Below are 20922 nucleotides of genomic sequence, written 5' to 3' on the forward strand. Positions count from 1 at the left end.
GGTGGTGCCGAACCGGCAAGTGGACTTCTTCACGAGCCGGAATTGTATACGCACGTTTAAACGATTAAAGACTTTTAGGAGCCGCTTGGCTTGTTCCATTCGCCGGCAGAAAAAAGGGAAACAATCTCTCAATCTTCATGTACTTAAGCCCCTGTCGGGATCGGAGGGATTGCTTACGAGTTGGAAGGAATATTTTCTCACGATGTTGAAACGTTCTCCAAAATCGACGCTTCATTACGCTGTGCATGATATTACTTCCAGTTAGAATGGCCATTTTTTGACGTGATTAGTCACACATTTCCTACAATAGATGCAGGACAAAAGTGTATAAATGAAATAACAATTTTAATTTTAATTAATATGACTCTCTCTAAAATGTTGGATTCAATCGCAATAGTCCTAAGTGTAGGATGTGGAAATTTCCGTAAAATTTGTGCATACTAGTGTTACCTTTGGAATTTTTTTATTATTACTTCGGGTATGAAATACCTGTTTGCCGCTGGTGCTCAAGTAACTGGACGTATTCCGAAAATTGTCGCTGGTGTTAGCCTAGAAAAAGAGGGATTTGAGATGATTTCGATCGTGTTTTTGTTGAAAGGAATTTAGCAAGCTTTGGCGGAGTAGTAAAATCTACATCGACGGACTCATGATTTGCGATTGCTGAAAAGTTGAACCGGTTTTCCAATGGAAAAATGCTGAATTCGTACCCGTAGGATCCGATCTCATAGTTTCGATGAATATCTATCAAGAATACTGAAATTCGGTGAGATCATTTTCTTTCATTTAGAAAACATCTCCAAATTGTTCCAAATTCCAACGAAAATATCGTTAGTCCCCCCCCTCCCCCAGTCTATCTTCTGACCTCCCACAAAACAGAGGCAAAAAATCACTTTGTTCTGTATCCAGTGCACAAACAGTATTGCGAAGCCGGGGTCGCAATGAAATGAGTCTGCCAAAGAAAACGCTACGCTACGGGATAACACATGGCTATCGAATGCAAATCACCGATGACGTAATCAAATAAGCAAACAGCGCTGATCACATACCGTGCAGATCCCAACATGCTAATTCTGTAACCAGGCTCACTACGAAAAAAACATGCGCCACAGCAACTAGTCAAAACTCATTTACTACAGCCAACTCTAACAAGCAGCCACCGACACCAGGAGCGGATCCAGAAAAAAATTTCGAGAGGGGTCTGAAATTTCGGGTTTTAAAAAACTTTGTACAGTTTGTTATACGTAATAACCATATTTAAAGAATATAAGTTCTGTTAGTGAAATTTGGTTTGGGACTATTTTGAGTTTAAAACTAATATAAACTTGAAACTAATTTAAAATTTCTCAACAAGTAAAAACATTTCGGAGGGGGTCCGGACCCCCAAGACCCTCCCCTTGGATCCGCCACTGACCGACACTTATAGATAAACCAAAAAGAACGACCCGATTAAGCAATATTGAAGGGACTACGACTACGACAATCGCTCTCAAACCAGAAGCTTATATCGATCTAAAACAGTGACCCGTAAGAAGAGGACACAAATAAGACCGTGAACAGCAAGAAAGCAGTACCTATGATGACATGGTCGTGGACGATAACGCGAGAGAAGGCAGACTGAAATATCGCCAAGCTGCAACGGATAAGGTAACTAATGCTTCACCGCAAAGGAAAAGGATCTCGACACGCAACAGCAAACTGCGTCAACAAGATCTGGCAGACAGACTTTCTTAGTATTTTTTAATTTTTACTCATTGTAAAATTTAAGATCCATGGCTCAGTTGTGCTAACGCATTGAGCCGTGACAAATAAACTTTTAGTGAAAAAAAATCGTTTTTCTCGATATGTATGTGCCAAATAGCGCTTCTCATAAGATAGGACAACAATGACGACATAGTACCACTATAACATACTTTGCACAGCAAAACAAAAACAAGGAGCACTGCAATAGATGATCGTGTTTTGATTTTCTTTTTTCTTTCCGTGTTGTATTTTTCAGTCGTCAGCCGCCGCCATCGCCCCAAAAAGCCACAACCGCTGACCATGAGTGTGCCACGATACAAACTAATATTCATACTGATTTTTTTCATCCACCATCGAGCGAACGCCAATGATCCGCACGCCCCGGTTTTTTCGCGGCCTGGCAGCCGAGGTGGTGCATCCAATTTGGCCCAAGGTAAGTGGTTCAGTTAGATTTGGGATTGGTCAGGTAAGAATTAAAATTACTTTTACGGTGTAAGTTCATGCTTCATAATGGCTGTAAAATTCACTTATTAGTTTATTTAATCGAATTGGATCAAATATACAGAATGCCCGTTGCTCTTCAATTTCATTGACATAGTTTTACAACTGCCATAACGATTATTATGTGACACCTCGCGGTACGCGCACTTGTTAAGCGCTAGGCGCATCTTGTTTTAAAGTGCCATCGAATCCAGCCGGTCGTCGCAACACCGCCCAACCATAGACCAATGTCTATGAGTGCACACTTCTCGGGTAATGTTTTTTCCTATTCAGGAAACCAACTAATCCAATCCATCATTCAGTCTACGGGCGACAGATTAGCGTAGGAAACGATGAGGTCCTCTGGACAAGGCGATACGTTATTATGAAACATGTTTATCGATTGCTTGAACGCTGCAGCTTCAATTGAATTAATTACGAGCATGTCGTTTTTATCCCCCCTATTCAGTGTAAATATTCAATTGTATATCAACTGTAGAGTACCTCTTTCGAATATTGCTGCTGTTGAGAGGAGTTCGGTTCGATGGGTACCTTCATGGGAGATGTGATGATGTATGTTATGCATGATACGGCTGGGAGTTGCTACTCGAAGATAGTTTTGCATATTGCATATTCGTGTCCACTAAAAAAATCTTTTTAAAAAAACTACTGTATCAATATTGTTGACTATTTTTGGCAAATTTTAAACTAAGAGAAATGAAAGATATGAAAATTGAAAAACGGATAGGTATTCTGGATCGATTCAGTTATAAACTCAGAACGAAAAACTGGAACTAAGCAAATGGCTCAAATGGACATGATCGAAAGGATAGCTAGCAACCTCTCGATCTAGTACACATTGTCTAAAAATCGAAGAAAAGTTTTTATCTTTTCTTGCCGTTATTGGTGAAACTGACGAAAAAGTATATGAGCAAGTCTTCGTGAGGTGGAATATTTCCTGAAGTTATAAATTAAGCTTAGGCTTACGGAAGTCGTCTATATTCAATTTCATCACCTGCGCAATGCAGTATTACTATTTTTGAACATTTTAGACCAAACAGAGCTATTCGTTTTACGGAACAATTTACAACACGTGATTGAAAGTTACCACGTGGGAATTAAGATTACACATGCACTCAGCCAAAAAATACAGTGAACTTCATAAGTATTTCGTATATTTTTTAGTCACAAGCAGGACGTATGTAAATCATAAGACTATCTTATGAAGCAGCATTTATTTCGTCAAATCGGTTTGCTATGATTTAATTTTCCATAATGCATCTTCGATTTTTCATAAGACAAAATTATATATTTCTCTTATGTTTATGTAAATTATAAGATGCTCGTACGAAACTCAAGCGAGTAACGTATGCAATATCCAATAAAGTCTTATTTTTTCATAATCATCTTATGAAAACATAGCTTTGTTATTTTTCTATACATCATAAGATAATTCTTATGAATTTCGCTGTATGATTTGGCTGGGTGTGGTTTTCCGTGGTGCAGTGTCTTCTAGCAATACTTGCAAACAAGAATCTGCCCTCGGTTCATGACCACTGTTGTCGGATTAAGCGTCCCATCTTCAGTTGATTTGCATAAAATGGTTATTAGACCTCTCCACATTTTGAAAAAGTTTTGAAATACACATGGGTCAGCTGAGATTTTTGTTCTAGGTGTGAATTTAAAAACTTTTGCCAAAAATGACTTGGACATGATTTAGAGGTGTCTCCAATGAAAAATCATGTTTTTACTATGTTTCCATAGTGAGATCACTTATACTCTGATTTAATAGGCCCTACATGCCCACAAATCATCAAAGGTTCTTCCTTAGACATATCTTAAGATGTTTTAACAGGTGAACTTAATTCTAATCGCAATAGAAAATTTGTTAAATGGATTTTTATATAGAAAAGTATATCAAAACCAAGGAAAATTAGTAGTATTTTTTCTTGATTTCCAAAGTTTCAAGTGGGTAATTACCAACTCGATTATTTTCAAGTGGATAGTACTACCTTTACTACCTACATTATCCACCGGCCCTGATTATTGAATATTTCATTACACATATGTATAGTGATATCAAAATGCATTCGTCTTGCTGAATATTTTTAGAAATAGGCCGCTTTAAAGCATGGCATGTACAAATAAGGTAATTTAAGAGCCAAATCGGATAACAAATAGTTTTTGGACTAACTGTAAATTGAACTCACTCTACAGCTAAGAGCCAGCAGAAGGGCATTTGCGCATGGAATGTCAGCATTAAAGAGTTAAGGCAAAATTCCCTATTCATAATTAGTTCAAACCTTCACCAAGCAGGTTTGTTAGCGTAGAGTTTTCGCAATAACCCTGCAATTGCCACGTAGGATAATAACCAACAACAAATGTAGTGCCAGTAAATTACTTTCAATGGAGCAATTCACTAGTTGAAATACGAAATAAGTAAAATCATTTAGCTGAACATAAAAGAAATAGGTCTTAATGTGGATGTACAAATCTCGTCATACATGCAGCAATTATACAATTAAACTGTGTTTATAGCAGCATATACATTAGAGTGCACAGGAAAATGATGAATTTTTGAAAACTCTATCGGCCCACCACTGAGTCGATTCCTAGTCCCACTAGTAGCCGTAAGCACAAAGCCGTACTAACTGTTTTTAAACCGCACTAACTTTTAAACCGGCCTAAAATATTTGGTAAGCTTTAATCAAACGATGCTGTCATCTATATGGCTGCGTTCTGATCTGCGTTACACGTCAAAGTTAAAAAACAACAAATTCAAGTTAAAGAAAATGAGTAAATTCATTCCGATATTTTCATGCAGTAAAATAGCTTTTCTTCGTCAAATATCTCGTTCCATAGGGTTTGAGAACAATTTTGTCAACTTGTTGCCGATATGGATTGTTGAAAGTAGGCCGATGATGTGCAGTACTTTGTAGTGACATAATATGCACAAAAGAAAATAAATTGAAATACGTATGCATGTTTTTATTCAGTTTGAATAGGCGCTCGTCGAGTTAGAGGTGGCTAAACCATCGGTTGTAATTGGTGCCATGATAGTAATTTCTCGACAAAAATATGATTACTGGTTAAAACCCAACTGTCAAAATTCTCTTTGAAAGTAAATTCCGGACAAACCGTCGCTGGATAAACACAGTTCATAGCAGTTAATGGAAGAGAAAATTTTTCTCTTTGTTTACTACCAACATCTGTGTTACTCGCCAGTAACGGTTTGTCCGGAATTCCCTTTCAAAGCGAATTTTGACAGTTGGCTTTTAAGCCGGAATTATATGTTTGTCGAGATTTCATACTTTGATTAAAAAATTGATTAAAATATTTCAATTTGAATTTGAAATGAACTGTGAGTGTCATTCTAATTGAACATGATACCTATCGACGTGGGGGAGAACATTTATTTTCGTTTCAAGTGAATTTTCACAAGTTTGGAGTAAAGATCAACTATCAATGAAGGTCTGCGAATTAAAATTGTACACGTTTTTCAGCGAGGTTTAAATAAAAAGTAAACAAAGATTAAACAGAAAATTAAACTTTGACAGAATGATCATTTATATTCACGAGCGTTATATTTATTTTTTTTTACTGTGGCAGGCAGAATATAGATATATTTCTATAATGCATCAATGAAAATTAGAACGATTTATGCCAAAAATCGAAATAAATATATTGATCACCGTTGTGTTCACAATAAATTTCAAAACATTGTGTATTCAGAAGTGTTATGTGATTTTATTCTTATTGGAACATTGCACATATTTAAAATCAATTATTTACTCTTAGCTTAGGGTATTTGTGGAGCTTATTTTTAAGCTGTTAACATTCTGATTCAATTTGCTAACGACCAGTGTAAGTAAATTCATAAAATATTGCATTTTACGATCTATATCCAATTGTCATTTGTTTGGATCTATCCCCTAAAAACAATAATTTTCTTTCGTTATTTACTTTCTTTGATGTGTGATACAATAGATATATGGGCAATAATTCGTGAAAATATGTTATCGATTTATATTAACGAATTAAATGGTCCCACTTATTCTTTTAGCGATTTAGCGTGCTCTACTGTAACCCTTTGATGTGCAATTGGAATCAAGCGTGTGGAGAGAAGGAAATAACGAGGAAATAAAAAAATGCGGGTAGACAAACACGGTAAAAAAAAACTTTACCCATTTTATGAGCTGTCAAAAAATGGGTATTTTATTGCTTTCAACAATTGGTGCTTTTTATTCATTTCACAACTACTCGATGAGATAATGTCAATGGATATACTGATCTTAATAATGAGTGAAAAGTCATTAAGAATTATTTTAAGCGAGTTAACCTGCAAACTAAGATTCGTAGCGGAAGCTGCAAATTACAGGCCTGCATCTGAGTACGTGGCGGAAACGGAACATTTCGGCAATGCTCATAAAAAACGGTTGTTTAAACTACTGAGGATGTTGCAAATATGCGTTTGGCATTTTTAGAGCAGCCAAAAGATCCAGCCATTAAAAATATATCCAGTTGGCAGTTTTATTTTGGTAAGTAGTTAAGGAGACAATAATGTGAAATGAATGTTATTTTATGTTTTTTTAATTCAGAAATAATTCTATTGACAATATTTTTTATTCTGGCGCGATTTTCATGAATGGATATTTTCAAAGAAATAAAGCGAAAAATAAAGGGTAAAACATACCCAGGTTGACGTACAAGAGCTGTATTCATTTATGGATACGAACTCTTTACCCACTTAATGGGTTATTCCACTTTTATTAAAAATGCGTAGTTTTTTACGCATTAATTGGTATTTTATTTTATTAGTGTAGTTCGACAGTGCTTGTCTTTCCTACCTGATAAACTGGCTTATTTATTGCCATCTTTATTGCGAGCAAAGAGAGCCATATTTATCCAGAAGAAAGCCGAAGAGAGGATTGAAAATAACGAAATGTGTGCAGGAGAAGCATGACAAATTTTTGCATATTTTTGTCTTTTTTCCGGTAACATGATGCTGCCATTTGCATTGCTGCGTTCTGATCAGCAATACACGGCTATTTTAAAAAAGTGTACAATAAAGTTAATTTAAAATTCACTGTTTATGCCATTTAATAGTCTGATTATTTCAAGAATTTTTTTTATTGCTCAATAAATAGTGAATCGACATCTTGTTGAATGGGATTTATAACATAAATATTGTATCAAATAAAATATTTTTTTCGAGTAATTTCATCACAAGATGGCGACTCTGCAGCATTTTCACCTCATGCGCGTTTTTTTGGAAGGGGTCCACGGTCGGAAATCTATCTCCCGTGATTTTTGACCTAGCGCCAAAAACTAAAGTTTTTCTGATTCCTCATGTCAATAGCAATGTACGTAGGACTTTTTCGATATTTTGATTTTAAGCGAAATGGCACAGTGAGTGAAAAAACGTAGAGAATGTCATAAAAATCTACACAAAATCGTTAATCAATAAAAAGGTAAGCAATAAAAAATTTAATCCTGCGTACGTGACTAGAAAAATCAATTTTGAATATACTGTGAAAATTTCAAAGCGACCAAAAATCATTTGCTCGAGTTACATTTCCGGCCAGTGGTTTCGAGAAAAACGCGGTTAAAGTTTGCAGTACACATGGGTTATTCATAAGAAGCGTTGCGGCAAAGTGAAAATTATATTTTTGAATTGTTTTCGTTCTCCATGTTTTGGGATATCATTTTTTACATCCTAAAGCACATTTTAGACTAATAAATAAAAAAAATCGATTGTTTTAAAATTCTACAGTGGAGTAGCCGCTTAAACAATTTATTATTTAAGAAAAAATCCACAATTGACTAAAACGTTATTTTGCTAATAATGGTGCATACTATCGAGAACGTTATAGAGTTGTATTGTTAGGCGCTAGCCACTCCAAGGGCTTGAAGAGCTTCTCTAACATTACACTTAGTAGTTTGTCAGTTCAGCCAAATCTGACTGTTCCAAATTAAATCAAATGCTTATAGAAAAAGAGTGGAAGCTTACATCTTTTGAAAAGTTTGTATCAGTTGCTGTTCTGCAACACATGAAAAAAGCCATAAAAATTATTTATTTGCTTCAGATAATTATGTCGTCCATGGAATGGAAATCTGAAATTTTAGCCTGGTGGGGCTTATTATACCATCCTACCCAACTAGTTAACTAACCATGCATATGGAATTTGGCAGACCTACTTTGCTGAAAATGAAGTAATTCAAATTATCAGCACGATTATCCAATCATGCCTGAAATACCAAAAGTCCAGTAATTTTAATTAATTAAAATTATAATTAGTTACTTCTTATAGTCTTCCATCTGTCGGATAATGAATTGATAATTGTAAATTTACTAATTGAACCTGATACTGGATGCAGACAAAATTTCTTGGACCAATCGTTCTGAATTTTGCACAATACTTCTTCTTCACATCATTGCCCAGGCAACTACTAATCGAATTTTAAATGCATTTTATTATTTCACAATAACATATTATTATTTCACAATAACATGTTAATCGTTGTTTTAGCAATAATCGGACTTGGTTACGAAAAAATCGAAAATCGACCAAAAAATAAAAGCTCCCTTAATTACTTGTGAAATGCTGTGAAAAACAACTGTGCAAATGTCTCAACGTTTGTCCAGTAGATTTTGAGTTATGGTGTATACCGCACAACAAGATTTCGATGTGGCGCCTGACTGAAAAGACAAAGAATCTTTGCACCGAAAAAAAAATTAAAGTATCCAATATTTTGCCCCTTAAGTTCCGACACGATTTAAGCGATTTTTCCGTATTCAACTTTTTGCGTCATTTTGCCAAGTCATCTGTCTAGTCTCAGCTTTCACAGCTCTTTCATACCCTGTGCATATCTGTTCTAGCATAAAGAATTAAACGAAAATTTGTACTACAGCGGAAATGCAAATCGTTCAAGATATGCTAGAAAATTATAAATTACGAAACAATACAGCAAGCTTCGATAACATTTAAATAACGATCAAAATATGGCTATATGGCATGGCTTCATTTACAATTTTTTATTCAATCTTAGTTTTGAACTCTTTCAAAAGCAGTAAAAATATAAATAAACTTCCACTTGCTTCTGGTGTTCTTTGTGAGAAGATACAACTAGAAAAGGGAACAAATTGTGATTATATATTCTTTTCCTCATGTAAAAATAACTAAAAAATTGTGAGCAAATTAAACTTCACTCATTTTGATAGCCATAGGTAAACTAACGAACGAAAACAATTTTCATTTCTGAATCCAATTATAAAATTTCGTTCGACAGTTTGTTTCAATATGATTCGACTTCTGCTAACCTGCAATATAACTCTTCGATGTGGCGTTTTGAAATGAGCGTGTAGCACCTTCTGGATATGCGATAATAAAGAATATTTAAAAAATGCATTTAAAATTCGATTACACCTGTTTTTCGTACGGGATAAAATTTGCTTACTTGCCCTCATATGGTTTGTGTGCAACATGGGCCATAATATTGCACATAAAGTTCGAAAAGTTGATTCAAATTATTGAGATGTATGCAAGAGGAACATTGCGGCCTTTTACACTGTTTTCATTTGGCTTCAGGATGCAGCCATTTCTGCAATAACAGGTACTAACGTCTTAGGCCGGACTAAACTCAAGCCTAAAATCAAAGATAGTACCGTGTGGCGGTACCAACTAGATTCAAGCTTACCGCTATAGGAGTACTTGCACCAAATTTGAAGCAAATCGGACAAGTCTAGCTACCAAACCAACGTGCCTGAAGTTTGTATGGGATTTTTCAAAAATTTACATGGAGAAAACACACTAACTCGCATTTTCGCCGCTAGGTGCCACTGTATGAATCGTATTATCACTGTAAGTAAAAATAAGCAAGATAATTTAATTGCCTACAACTTTGTCGAAGACTGCTAGCGAATACGGCTTTGTTAAAAGAAGTTATTAAACCTTTAACGAAGTGATGTCTGAGTCAGTTTTGCATGGGGCCTAGCAGTGCACGGTTGTGTATCGGTACTCGATTCCCACCAACTATACATTTTTGTCAGATAATGGTTAGATTTAGCTGAATAGTATGTTCAGAAGAAGTATAGTACATAATACGAGCTATGTTTTGGTTAGAAAATTTTAGTTCCACCTGTGACCGCATCGAGGGCGCCAACACTAACTTTTTATAGAGGTGAGATGGAATATTGAGATGTTCGGAAGAATTATTCAGAAATACTTGTTCTACAACTTTGTGGAAGACACCTAATCTCTATCTCTTTCCGGTGAAAAGTTAGTGTTGGCGCCCTCTATGCGGTAAAATATGGATTTAAAATTTTCTAACCAAAACTTGACTCGTATTACTTACTATAAATCATCTTAACATACTATTGACCTAAAACTAACCATTATTTCACGAAAATGTTTAGTTCGTGCGAATCAAGTACTGATACACACACAACAATGCACTGCTGCGCCCCATGCAAAACTGACTCAGACAAAACTTCGTTAAAAGTTTAATAACTTCTTTTAACAAAGCCAGATTCACTAACAGTCATCGACAAAGTTATAGGCAATTAAATTATCTTTCTTATTTTTACTTACAGTGATAATACGATACATACGGTGCCACCTAGCGGCATAAATGCGAGTTAGTGGCTTTTCTCCATGTAAATTGTCGAAAAATCCCATACAAACTTCAGGCACGTTGGTCCGGTAGCTGTACTTGTCCGATTTGGTTAAAATTTGGAGCAAGTACTCCTGGTGGGACTAGGAATCGACTCAGGGGTGAGCCGATAGGGGTAATTTTTTTCCTGTCACTCTAATATACATAGCTGATATGTAAACAGTTGTCCCAGTTTGCCCTGAGTCGGCAGAAACAAATTATATCAGTATCCAATAAGCCAACATCATCTCCTTCACACAACGCAACAACCAATGCTAATCAAATCGTTATCGTCAATCGCACTACCGCTTACCAAAAGAAAATTAACCAATTAATGAATTTATCTGAGCCCGCCACGCATAATTTAAAGAGCAAGAGAGGAGGTCTCTCGCATCCAGCCACCCCTTCGCACGCGCACTATTGCAATCCGTTTATTGAACTCCTAAAAAAGAGCGTTCTGCTTTTTCTGCGATGTGTGCCGATCATTATATGTATGAAACTGGCACGCCTGTGCATCATTTAATGGCGGCAGTCATTGATTCCAACCGAAGAGTTCGAGCTGACCCAAAACGTAACAACTACTACAAGGTCAGAAAGCAAACTGTCGAATTTTCTCTTATGTGCCGTTTTTATACCTGTCGCAGTTTATTGGATAACAAAGAGGCAGTCCTAGCACCGCTCGCTGATTGGTTGAATTGTACGGACCAATCAGCGCAGATAATTACCATCTTTACAAAATACATTATTTTTGTTATCTATAATAGACGTACATTTTACGGAATCAAATACAATATACGTGCACATATTTCCGATCAGATAGTGTAAAAATATAGCGATCAGTACAACGGAAGTTACTCGCTTTTGAAAACTGGGAAAATATCTCAGCAGAAATTTTTGAAAAGGGACCCCCATATTGAAACGTTAGAAGAAGTATTCTACTTCAAAAATTAATCACTATGTCAGAAGTGCGCGGAGATAAATAGTGTTAGCGCATCTCCCTAGAGCCGTTGTCCCTATATCGTCGCTGTTTTGCTATCTTATGACAAACGTCATTTTGGGGTAAACTGAGTTAGATATGCCGCATTACTTGTCTAACAATTCTCTACAAAATGGTGTTTCCAGAATTTTGACATTCTACTTGGTTACTGAGATATAGCGAGAAACGCGCCGTGAAATTTTTAATTTTTTGCTTCAAATGACTGTGTCTGGGGATTGGTTCAAGTTATCTTGATGTATAAGATGTTTTTACGTGTAAAACTATCTGAGAAACACAATGGCGTAATCATTTTCAAAATAAAAATACACGAATTGTGAGAAAAATGCAATTTAAGTTTTAAACTGGAAATTTAGCATGTTTGGCAACACTGTAACCAAAAATATTTATTTTTTCTAGGTTCCCTGACTCATTTTCTTGTAAATGCATCTCACTGATTGTTTATAGACCAAATGAAGCGAAAGATATTAATAAAAGTTAATAATTGCTGCGTTTTGTCTATGGAAAATTTTCCATGCACTATTATGACACGCCATACAAATTTTGTCATCAATACACGTCTATGACACGTGTGAGTGCAACTTTTGTTTACATTTTTAGTAAAAGCTCGCAACATAGTCAACCGATCTTCGTAAGATTTGAGAGATTAATACATAATAGATAGGAGCATCAATTGTCTTCTTTGAATTGTTTATATAATTTATAAGTTTCGAGACATTCAATCTCAAACTTTAAAAACCTGTTTTAATCCACCTAGCGGTGCAATTGTGCCTTTCTCATTTCTCTAAACTATGGCACGGAGGCTTTTTATGTTCAACATAATTGTGGAAATGTCCTACGGTGTCGACGGTGAAACACTTGAAACAAAAAAATATCATACTCCATTAGCCTAATCAGCATTAGATCAATGTTATCTGCTTGCTAACTCATTTTGTCATGCGGGGATGGGTATGTGAGGAGGGCGAAAGTCCCATGAACGAACGACTCCCCAGCATAAATTGGTATGCTTGGTAATATAGTGGTGGTTTAAAGATGATGGGGTTGAAAGGGAGGGGTATGAGGTGGTGGTCTGAGGGGTGATTTAAGGAGATTTTTAAAGGAGGGGAGTGAACAGTAGAGGGGGGGGGGGGTGTAACCCCTCTCCGTAAACCATCAACTACGCCCCTGTTAAAATCCAGAAACCTTATGCGAGTCGAAAAAAAATTAGGGTTTAGGGATTAGGTTGACGTTTTTCAGAGTGATTGCATAACCTTTCTATATGAAAAAGGCAAAAATGTGCAAAATCCAAAAAAGTGAATCTTCGTCAAATTTTTTTCGTGTTTGCATCAAATCTCGACGTTTTATGCACCTTGAATACATTTAGCATCAAAAATAAAAATTCTATTTTTAATTTTTCCTATAGTTTTTATGAGAAATTTCTGTGTGGCCGCACTCTGAAACCCGTAATTCCGGAACCAGAATTCCGATCGATCCAAAATTCAATAGCAGCCGATGGGAAGGTTACACCTTTCATTTGAGACTAAGTTTGGGCAAATCGGTCCAGCCATCTCTGAGAAAAATGAGTGACATTATTTGACACATACGCACATACATACACTCACTCACACATACACACACATACACACACATACACACACATACACATACACACACATACATACACACACACACACACACACACATACAGACTTTTTCCGATCTCGACGAACTGAGTCGAATGGGATATGACACTCGGCCCTCCGGGCCGGGATTAGGTTGACGTTTTTCAGAGTGATTGCATAACCTTTCTATATGAGAAAGGCAAAAACGCTTGGCAATTAAAAGATTCATGTCGTATTTCGGAGCAGAGGAAACTATTACGGAGAACACATGGAGAAACTACTTCCCAGGTATTTCAAATGGTGTCTTTGTGATGAGAATGCGGGTAGACCAACCCATTCCCTCCTACCTTACCCTGCAGTACAAAACAGAAGGGGGTGATACAATTACACAGCGAACTCTTTGTACATATCAAGGACAAACTAATACGTGCCAATTCTGTGAACAAACGGCGCACTACGGACAACCCTGCCCAGAAACTGCTAAGGAAAACTCAGTTGCAGAAAAAAATGCCAACACCCAAGCCCCAATATCTTTACCTGAACCACAATCGGTTGCCAAATTTGTGGCTGCACTTAAGGCAATAATGACAACTGCAAACGCTGTGTCAAGTACTTTAAACTTAACAACTAATACCACCAGTGAAGAAGCTGCCACCAAGGATGGAGTATTCACATTCGTGACCCGCAAGGCCAAGAAGTCAGGAAGAACATCTGAACGCGAATATCATGGCAGTAATCAAGATGATACGGACGTAAACAACAACGAGAGAGACATGGATAACCCTGAAGTTGACGAAGGAAGGAACATCTTCCCAACGCGAAAAAAGATTTCGCTCGCAATAGCAAGTTGCGCGCACGGAATCTTACAGATTCAAAATCAAATGTATTGTAATTTTTATTTTTTACGTATTGTAAGTATACAAAAGACCCATGGCTCATTTAAGCTAACGCATTGAGCCGTGTAAAATAAACGAATTAAAAGAAAATTAAAAAGAAACCAAAGTTTCGCCGACATCTTCAGGATTATAGAGTGTAGCCAACGACCAAGTTCCGCATTGCTCCACCAGGTCTACCATCACTCCAGTGTCCTCTGAGGAGAAATACTAACAAATTCGTTAAATCAAATGCATTAATCCACCTTATAATACACCCACCTTAGCTCAGGAGTTCACCTACTCATTGTCCAGAATGAGGCAATGAGGAAGGACCCAAACTAAGTTTATTTGGAATTATTTTTCAGATAAAGCACTTCTAACTCCCGTACTTTTCCCAGCAAATACGGGAAGCATTTTGCGGGTTTCATCGAACAGATATCGTCAATGGAACTAAGTCCATCCGACACGATGAAGAAATGATCCGTGGGCCTTTGCCAATGATCCCAAACTGTATTAAATAGCAGCTAATTTGGGAAGGTAAACTGAATAAAACGGTGATATTCTGTAATTGATCTGTCCAGATTTGATCCATCCTACAGAACCTAAATAAAGAGCGTTTTTATCATTGTTTTTATCTGCCAATCCTTTGTCAAAACCTAAAGTTTATCAAAAATTTCAAGTATTAGCGAATTTCTATCAAAGACCATTTTGTCCCTTGGCTATATATTGCGTGTTCACTAACTTCCTTCTCTAATAAACTTGTCTGCCAATACGAGATATCTTCGCGGAAAATCACAACAAGTTTATTGCATAACGAGTAATTTGTGGTACAAATGGATGTTCAAATCTTCCGCCAATTCTCGCCGCGTTTGATTCATGCGCAAATCGCGCTGCAATAAATTGTAAAACCATCGTCTCGTTTCGAACCAAACAGACAAAAAGCGGCAAAATTACCGGTCGCATTCGTATACGACACCGCGGCGTGACGGCGTGCGGCATTTACCCAGGAAAAGCCCATTTGTAAGCTACGGGTAAGCTTATGTCTGGATATAATCAACTAAATACTTTATTGATTTCATTAGTGAAACTTTTCCTCTTCCAAAGAGGATGAACACGAAAACGACTACGAGCGACGCATCAAAACGAATCGCAATTTTCACATCCAACTTGCCGCCAACTCGGTTGGCGGTCACTGGCTGCAACCGCAGCAGTCTATTATCGATAGCCGTCATGCCAAAACGCGTGGACACCGACGACGACGACGACGTGTGAGCGAGCGAGCGGCGGTGTGGTGATCAGCTATTTAGCCTTTTATGTTTATCTGCGGTTGCTGCCTTCAGCAGTAGGCTGCTGCTTTATTCACAAACGACGAAGCTTCTGCTTGTTGTATTCACGCTTGGCAGTGAACAGGGTTTGGAGAGCCTTTCTCGCAACTGCAGCAACATTCATCTGCCCGTGGCTGGTGAAAAATGATCACATACAGCACAGAGAAGAAGTGAAAAAACTTGCTAACGATCAAATATAGACGCAAAGTCTCGTCAGTACTGAAAATGTTGCGTTGGTGGCGTTACTTCGCGATGACATCTAATTAGTCACTCCTTTCTGTTCAAGGATAAAATGATGATGTTCGTGCGAGAGCAAGACGTTTGCTGAGGGAAAAGTGGGCGTGTTTCTAATAAATATTAACCAATATTAACAAATAATAAAAAGAGTATTTAAATTGTGTCCATCGATTTCTTCGCACGTAGTATATTAGTACATGCGGAGATTCTGTTCCACGGCGGTGAAGCAGCTTGAGTGTCGCCTTATAGCTCATGAGATATGTAAATTTAGTCCATTTCTTATAACGCCGATTTCGTCCATACTTGCATTACTGCTGCTGGCTTGGAGTGTTCGTTAGTTTCTTCGGTTTGCAATTCATGATCCATCTTTAATGCTACCTGTCTTCTCGTTGGTGGTGCTAGCTGCTCTTGCCGTAGCGCTGCACAGTGGTCCAAAATTTGAATTTATGGAGCTCGTCACGGTTGCGGCACTAGAGCTTCCATCCCGGGAATTTATTTCCCGGGAATTCCGGGATTTTTGGATTTCCCGGGATTCCCGATTCCCGGGAAATTGTATTGTCTCATTCCCGGGATTCGGGAATCCCGGGAAAAAAGATTTTTGATTTATTTCAAAAGGCTTAGGTTCTGCGAAAGAAATTCTGTAGGAAATATCTTTATCGGCAAACATTTGGAGTGAGCAGTGAATGCAGATTGTGCTTTTCCAACTGATTTGCAGATCTTTGGACTATATATCTTTAGGCTCGCTGATATGTTTTCATGATTTTTAGGTATATAGTCCAAGCGTTACTCAAAATACTACTAAAAATGTTGATATTTTCATGCAAAAATGGATTAATTTGCCGGTTAGTGATGCGCAGGATATCTCTGCAACCGATGAGCCGATTGATCAGATTTTTTAACAGTTCTTTTAATAGTTTATTTTAATAGTTAGATCTTGAATGAAAGATCTTGAATGAATGCAATCAAAGTAGTAATTGAAATGGCGGTAATTTCTTAAAAAAATCGATGAGTGTTTGTTTCAAAACTTGGGATGGTTTGTAGTGATATCATGCTTAACGCAAACGCTATTCAAAATAAAGAATGTTTCTAGAACGTCTGTAGAAATATTTGATCGGTTCATCAAATGCATATTTCGTCTAATTTGTTATACCGCCGAATGTCGCTTTCAACGATGCAGGCAGGATTTTTGAAGGGATAAGATCAAGCAATCCAGATACTCGCCCGTAACAGGAAATCGATGGTAGGCTTCATCCATCGCTGCACAGTTCGTCCATCATCTGCTTGATTTTGATTCACACTTAATTCGGAATGATGCTGATACTCAAGTTTTTTTTTACGCGGTTTTTTTTGCGCGGTATTTTTTTACGCGGTTTTTTTTACGCAGATTTTGAAATTTACGCGGTTTTCATTTACGCGGATTTTGAAATTTACGCGGTTTTCATTTACGCGGTTTTTGAAATTTACGCGGTTTTTGAAATTTACGCGGATTTTGAAATTTACGCGGTATCCATCAATGAGGTTCCCTTTATCGCGGATTCTTAAATTTAGGTGGTCTTCATTTACGCGGATTTTGAAATTTACGTGGTTTTCATTTACGCGGCTCGTATCCCCCGCGTAAAAAAAACCTGAGTGTATCACATTTTCTCATTTGATCGGAAATAACTGCACAATACCCTGAAGCAGCTTAATCTTTTCATTCAAGATTACCAAAGAAGGTGCTTTGCATTGAATTGACCCATCGTATCAGAACAACGAGTTCCAATTTTGGACAGTAACTCCAGCAGCCGCGTTTAGTATATCGTCCCAATCGTATCCGTGATTACCAAAATTTAGATTATACATATAACCAAGAAAAATCAAATGAAGTTGATGTTGCGTAAACTTATTGACGAGTTATCAAATGATTGAATGATGTGTAGGACGCCAAATCGCCTTTTTCTGACAACTGCTATTAGGACAGATATACATGCAATCAAACGGGTTTGAAAACTTTTCAATTTATTCTTTTTTTTAAGAAAATCATTCACGTTTTTATATTTCTTCTGTATTCCCGGGATCCCGGGATTTCCCGGGAAATTTATTATTTATTTCCCGAATCCCGGGAAGCTGAAAACCGTCGGGAAATGGAAGCTCTATGCGGCACCCGCACCGCAAAATCGGTACGGTGAGACACTTTTTCCCGAAGGTTTGGTACGGGACATGAGATTTTACCGCGTAGTATTACCGCAACTGCGTTTCAAAAAAAAATAATGGATAAAAATAAGTCTCACGCTTGCTTTAAAAGTGGATTAAAATAAGGACTTTTACCATTTGAGAAGGACGCAACTAGATTTATTGCCTTGGTAAATGCTTAGCATTGCATTGTTAGGAGAATACCGTAAACCGGGGTGACTTCGATCGTCGGGGTGACTTTGATCACTCGAAACTTTTTTCGTAGATTACATATTTAGCTAGAATAGTCTACCTAATCATTCAAATTTGTAATGAGTTTTACTCTAAACTTATGAAGTAGTGATTGGTTATACTTTTTGAGCACATTATTCGATTTTTGAGTACAAAATATGCAAAAATCTAAACTTTTACTTTATTTTATTTTGACTAAGCTTCTTAAAGTGTCTATTTTTTATACAACAAATAAATCATAGATTTTAGCAAGAATAGTAAATTCCAAGCGAGTTTTTATTTTTCTTTGGTATCAGATGTGCCAAATCGATTTCTGAGAGCTAGCTTAATTTAAAAAAAATTGTTTTGTGAAACTAGTTAGCAATTATTTTAAATTATTTCAAGCTTAAATTCACAATATTTTTTTATATGCAATACTCCAATATGTTAAAATAGATGAAAATCGTTGTTAATTGATAAACCACTGAAATAAAACAAATTTTGCAGTTAAACAAGTTTTTAGATACTTTTATTCAAGTTAGACCCGATTTATACGAATTTTGGTCAGTTGAATTTTACAGTATATTGAAATGCTGTGTACAATGCCAATTAACATCTATTTAACAATGGATATCTTTTTAACATTAGTTTAAACAAACATTTGAATGAAAAACATTGACATCAAGAACTTAATGTGGGTGAACATACAGGTTATCAAAGTCACCCCGAAATATGAAAACTTTTTTTTTTTTTATTTTATTTCCTTATCTTTGGTATACACCGTACAGACACATTTTAAAACTATATATTTCTTATTAATATCTTATATCTATGCTTGGAAATGTTAAAATCATACACTGAAGAAGCTTCGTTAAATCTGCGGCAACATCTTTCCAGTGGATTATTTTGTCCATATGAAGTACGGTGTCTAGGGATTCACAACATAGTGGGTTACGGAGAACACGAGGAGGTGCATACAAATTAACGCCCGAGAGAAGATCGGGACTGTCGATATTACCTGACAGCAAGTCGAAAATAAAAACTCTTTGCAGGAAGATACGCCGAGTCGCCATAGTCTGCAGACAAGGTTGCATACATCTATCGGCATAAGGAGGCAACACAACTGGATCATTCCATGGAAGTTTCCTGAGGGCGAATCGCACAAAACATCTTTGTATACGTTCTAGTCGGTCAATTTGAACGGCATGTACAGCATACTCCAGAACACTTCTGATCAGGGCACAGTAAAGTGCTTTTAGTGCGTAGAAATCATCGAAGTCCGCCGTGTTCCGCTTCAAGAAGCCCAGCATTCCGAAAGCCTTAGCAGTTGTCGCCGTGATATGGTCGGAAAAGCTCAACTTCCTATCGAAGAGCACTCCCAAGTCTCGGATCGAGTCGACGCTTTCAATTGTTCTTCCTTTTAGGCTGTATTCATAACGTCCTGGAGTAAGCAAGCGTCCGAAACTGATTACTTTGCATTTACTAACGTTGACTTCCATTCCGTTAAGCGTGCACCATTCTTGAATAGTACATATATCTTCTTGAAGCACTACGGCGTCAAGGGCAGAAGCGATAATTCGGAAGATTCTGAGATCGTCCGCGTACAGCAATTTCCCAGACTTGATCCGACTACAGATATCGGTAATAAACAGAATAAAAATAAGCGGGCCCAGATGACTGCCTTGCGGGACACCTGTGGGTGTTCTGAATGTGCTTGAGCGCGTGTTTTTTATACTCACGAATGCCGAGCGATCGGAAAGATACGACTGCAACCAGTTAGTCAGCCAGGTGGGAAATCCCAAACGCTTTAATTTCAAGATTGCGATGTTGTGCGGTACTTTGTCGAAAGCTTTTAAGAAATCGACGTAAATTGCGTCCACCTGATGACGCTTCTCGACGGCGGGAAACAACTTAGAAGTGTAAGCTATCAGGTTAGAAGTTGTTGATCGTTTTGTGACAAACCCGTGTTGATACTCCGAGTTAATGTGGAATGCAGCTGCATACGTGACATTGTAGACCAACTTTTCGAGAACTTTGGAGAGACAGTTTAATAATGAGATCCCTCTGTAATTTTCGACGTTGTGAATATTTCCAGCCTTGTGAATGGGAACGATAGCAGCTTCTTTCCAGGCGATAGGAAAAATGACTTCAGCGAGAGAGCGATTGAAAATGATGCACACCGGAAGAGACAGCACGTGGGCGCAGCTTTTTATAAATTGGGGCGAGAGATGATCGGGGCCAGGCCGCTTCGACGAATCAACAGCAGTCAGAGCCTTCAAGACGTCAGCTCGGCTTACAGTAGGACGAGGGAGATTTATGTTGTACGATGGTAATGTTTCCAAATACTCTTCCGAAGGGACGGTATAGTTGCTTCTAAACACTCAGCGAAAGAAATCAGCAAACAAATTTACGGTATCAGCTGGAGATTGCGCGCTTACGTTTCCAAGGAAAACGTCAGTGGGAGTACTACCAGATCGTTTTCTGCTGCTAACGAATTTCCAAAATATTGCGGGGTGATCGCGAAGGCTATTTTGCACATGATTCAAATACTCACGAAAAGCAGAATTCCGGGCCGTTTCGTATTGCAGTTCTATTCGTCGAAGAGTAACTTTGTTTTCGTCTGATTTATGGCGGAA

The 20922-nt window shown here is 37.4% G+C and overlaps 1 protein-coding gene across 2 annotated transcripts in view; it reads left to right on the forward strand.

The window, feature by feature from the left end:
* Nucleotides 1–20922, forward strand: part of LOC131679058 (uncharacterized) — a 61466-nt gene that overhangs the window by 28282 nt on the left and 12262 nt on the right. For both annotated transcript variants that reach the window (XM_058959609.1, XM_058959610.1), the window contains exon 2: nt 1997–2173. In XM_058959609.1, coding sequence (XP_058815592.1) covers nt 2041–2173 — 133 coding nt within the window. In that variant the 5' untranslated portion in view covers nt 1997–2040. The remainder of the gene's footprint in view (nt 1–1996; nt 2174–20922) is intronic.

The sequence above is a fragment of the Topomyia yanbarensis genome, chromosome 2 (genome assembly GCF_030247195.1).
Source record: "Topomyia yanbarensis strain Yona2022 chromosome 2, ASM3024719v1, whole genome shotgun sequence".
In the NCBI taxonomy this organism is placed as follows: Eukaryota; Metazoa; Arthropoda; class Insecta; order Diptera; family Culicidae; genus Topomyia; species Topomyia yanbarensis.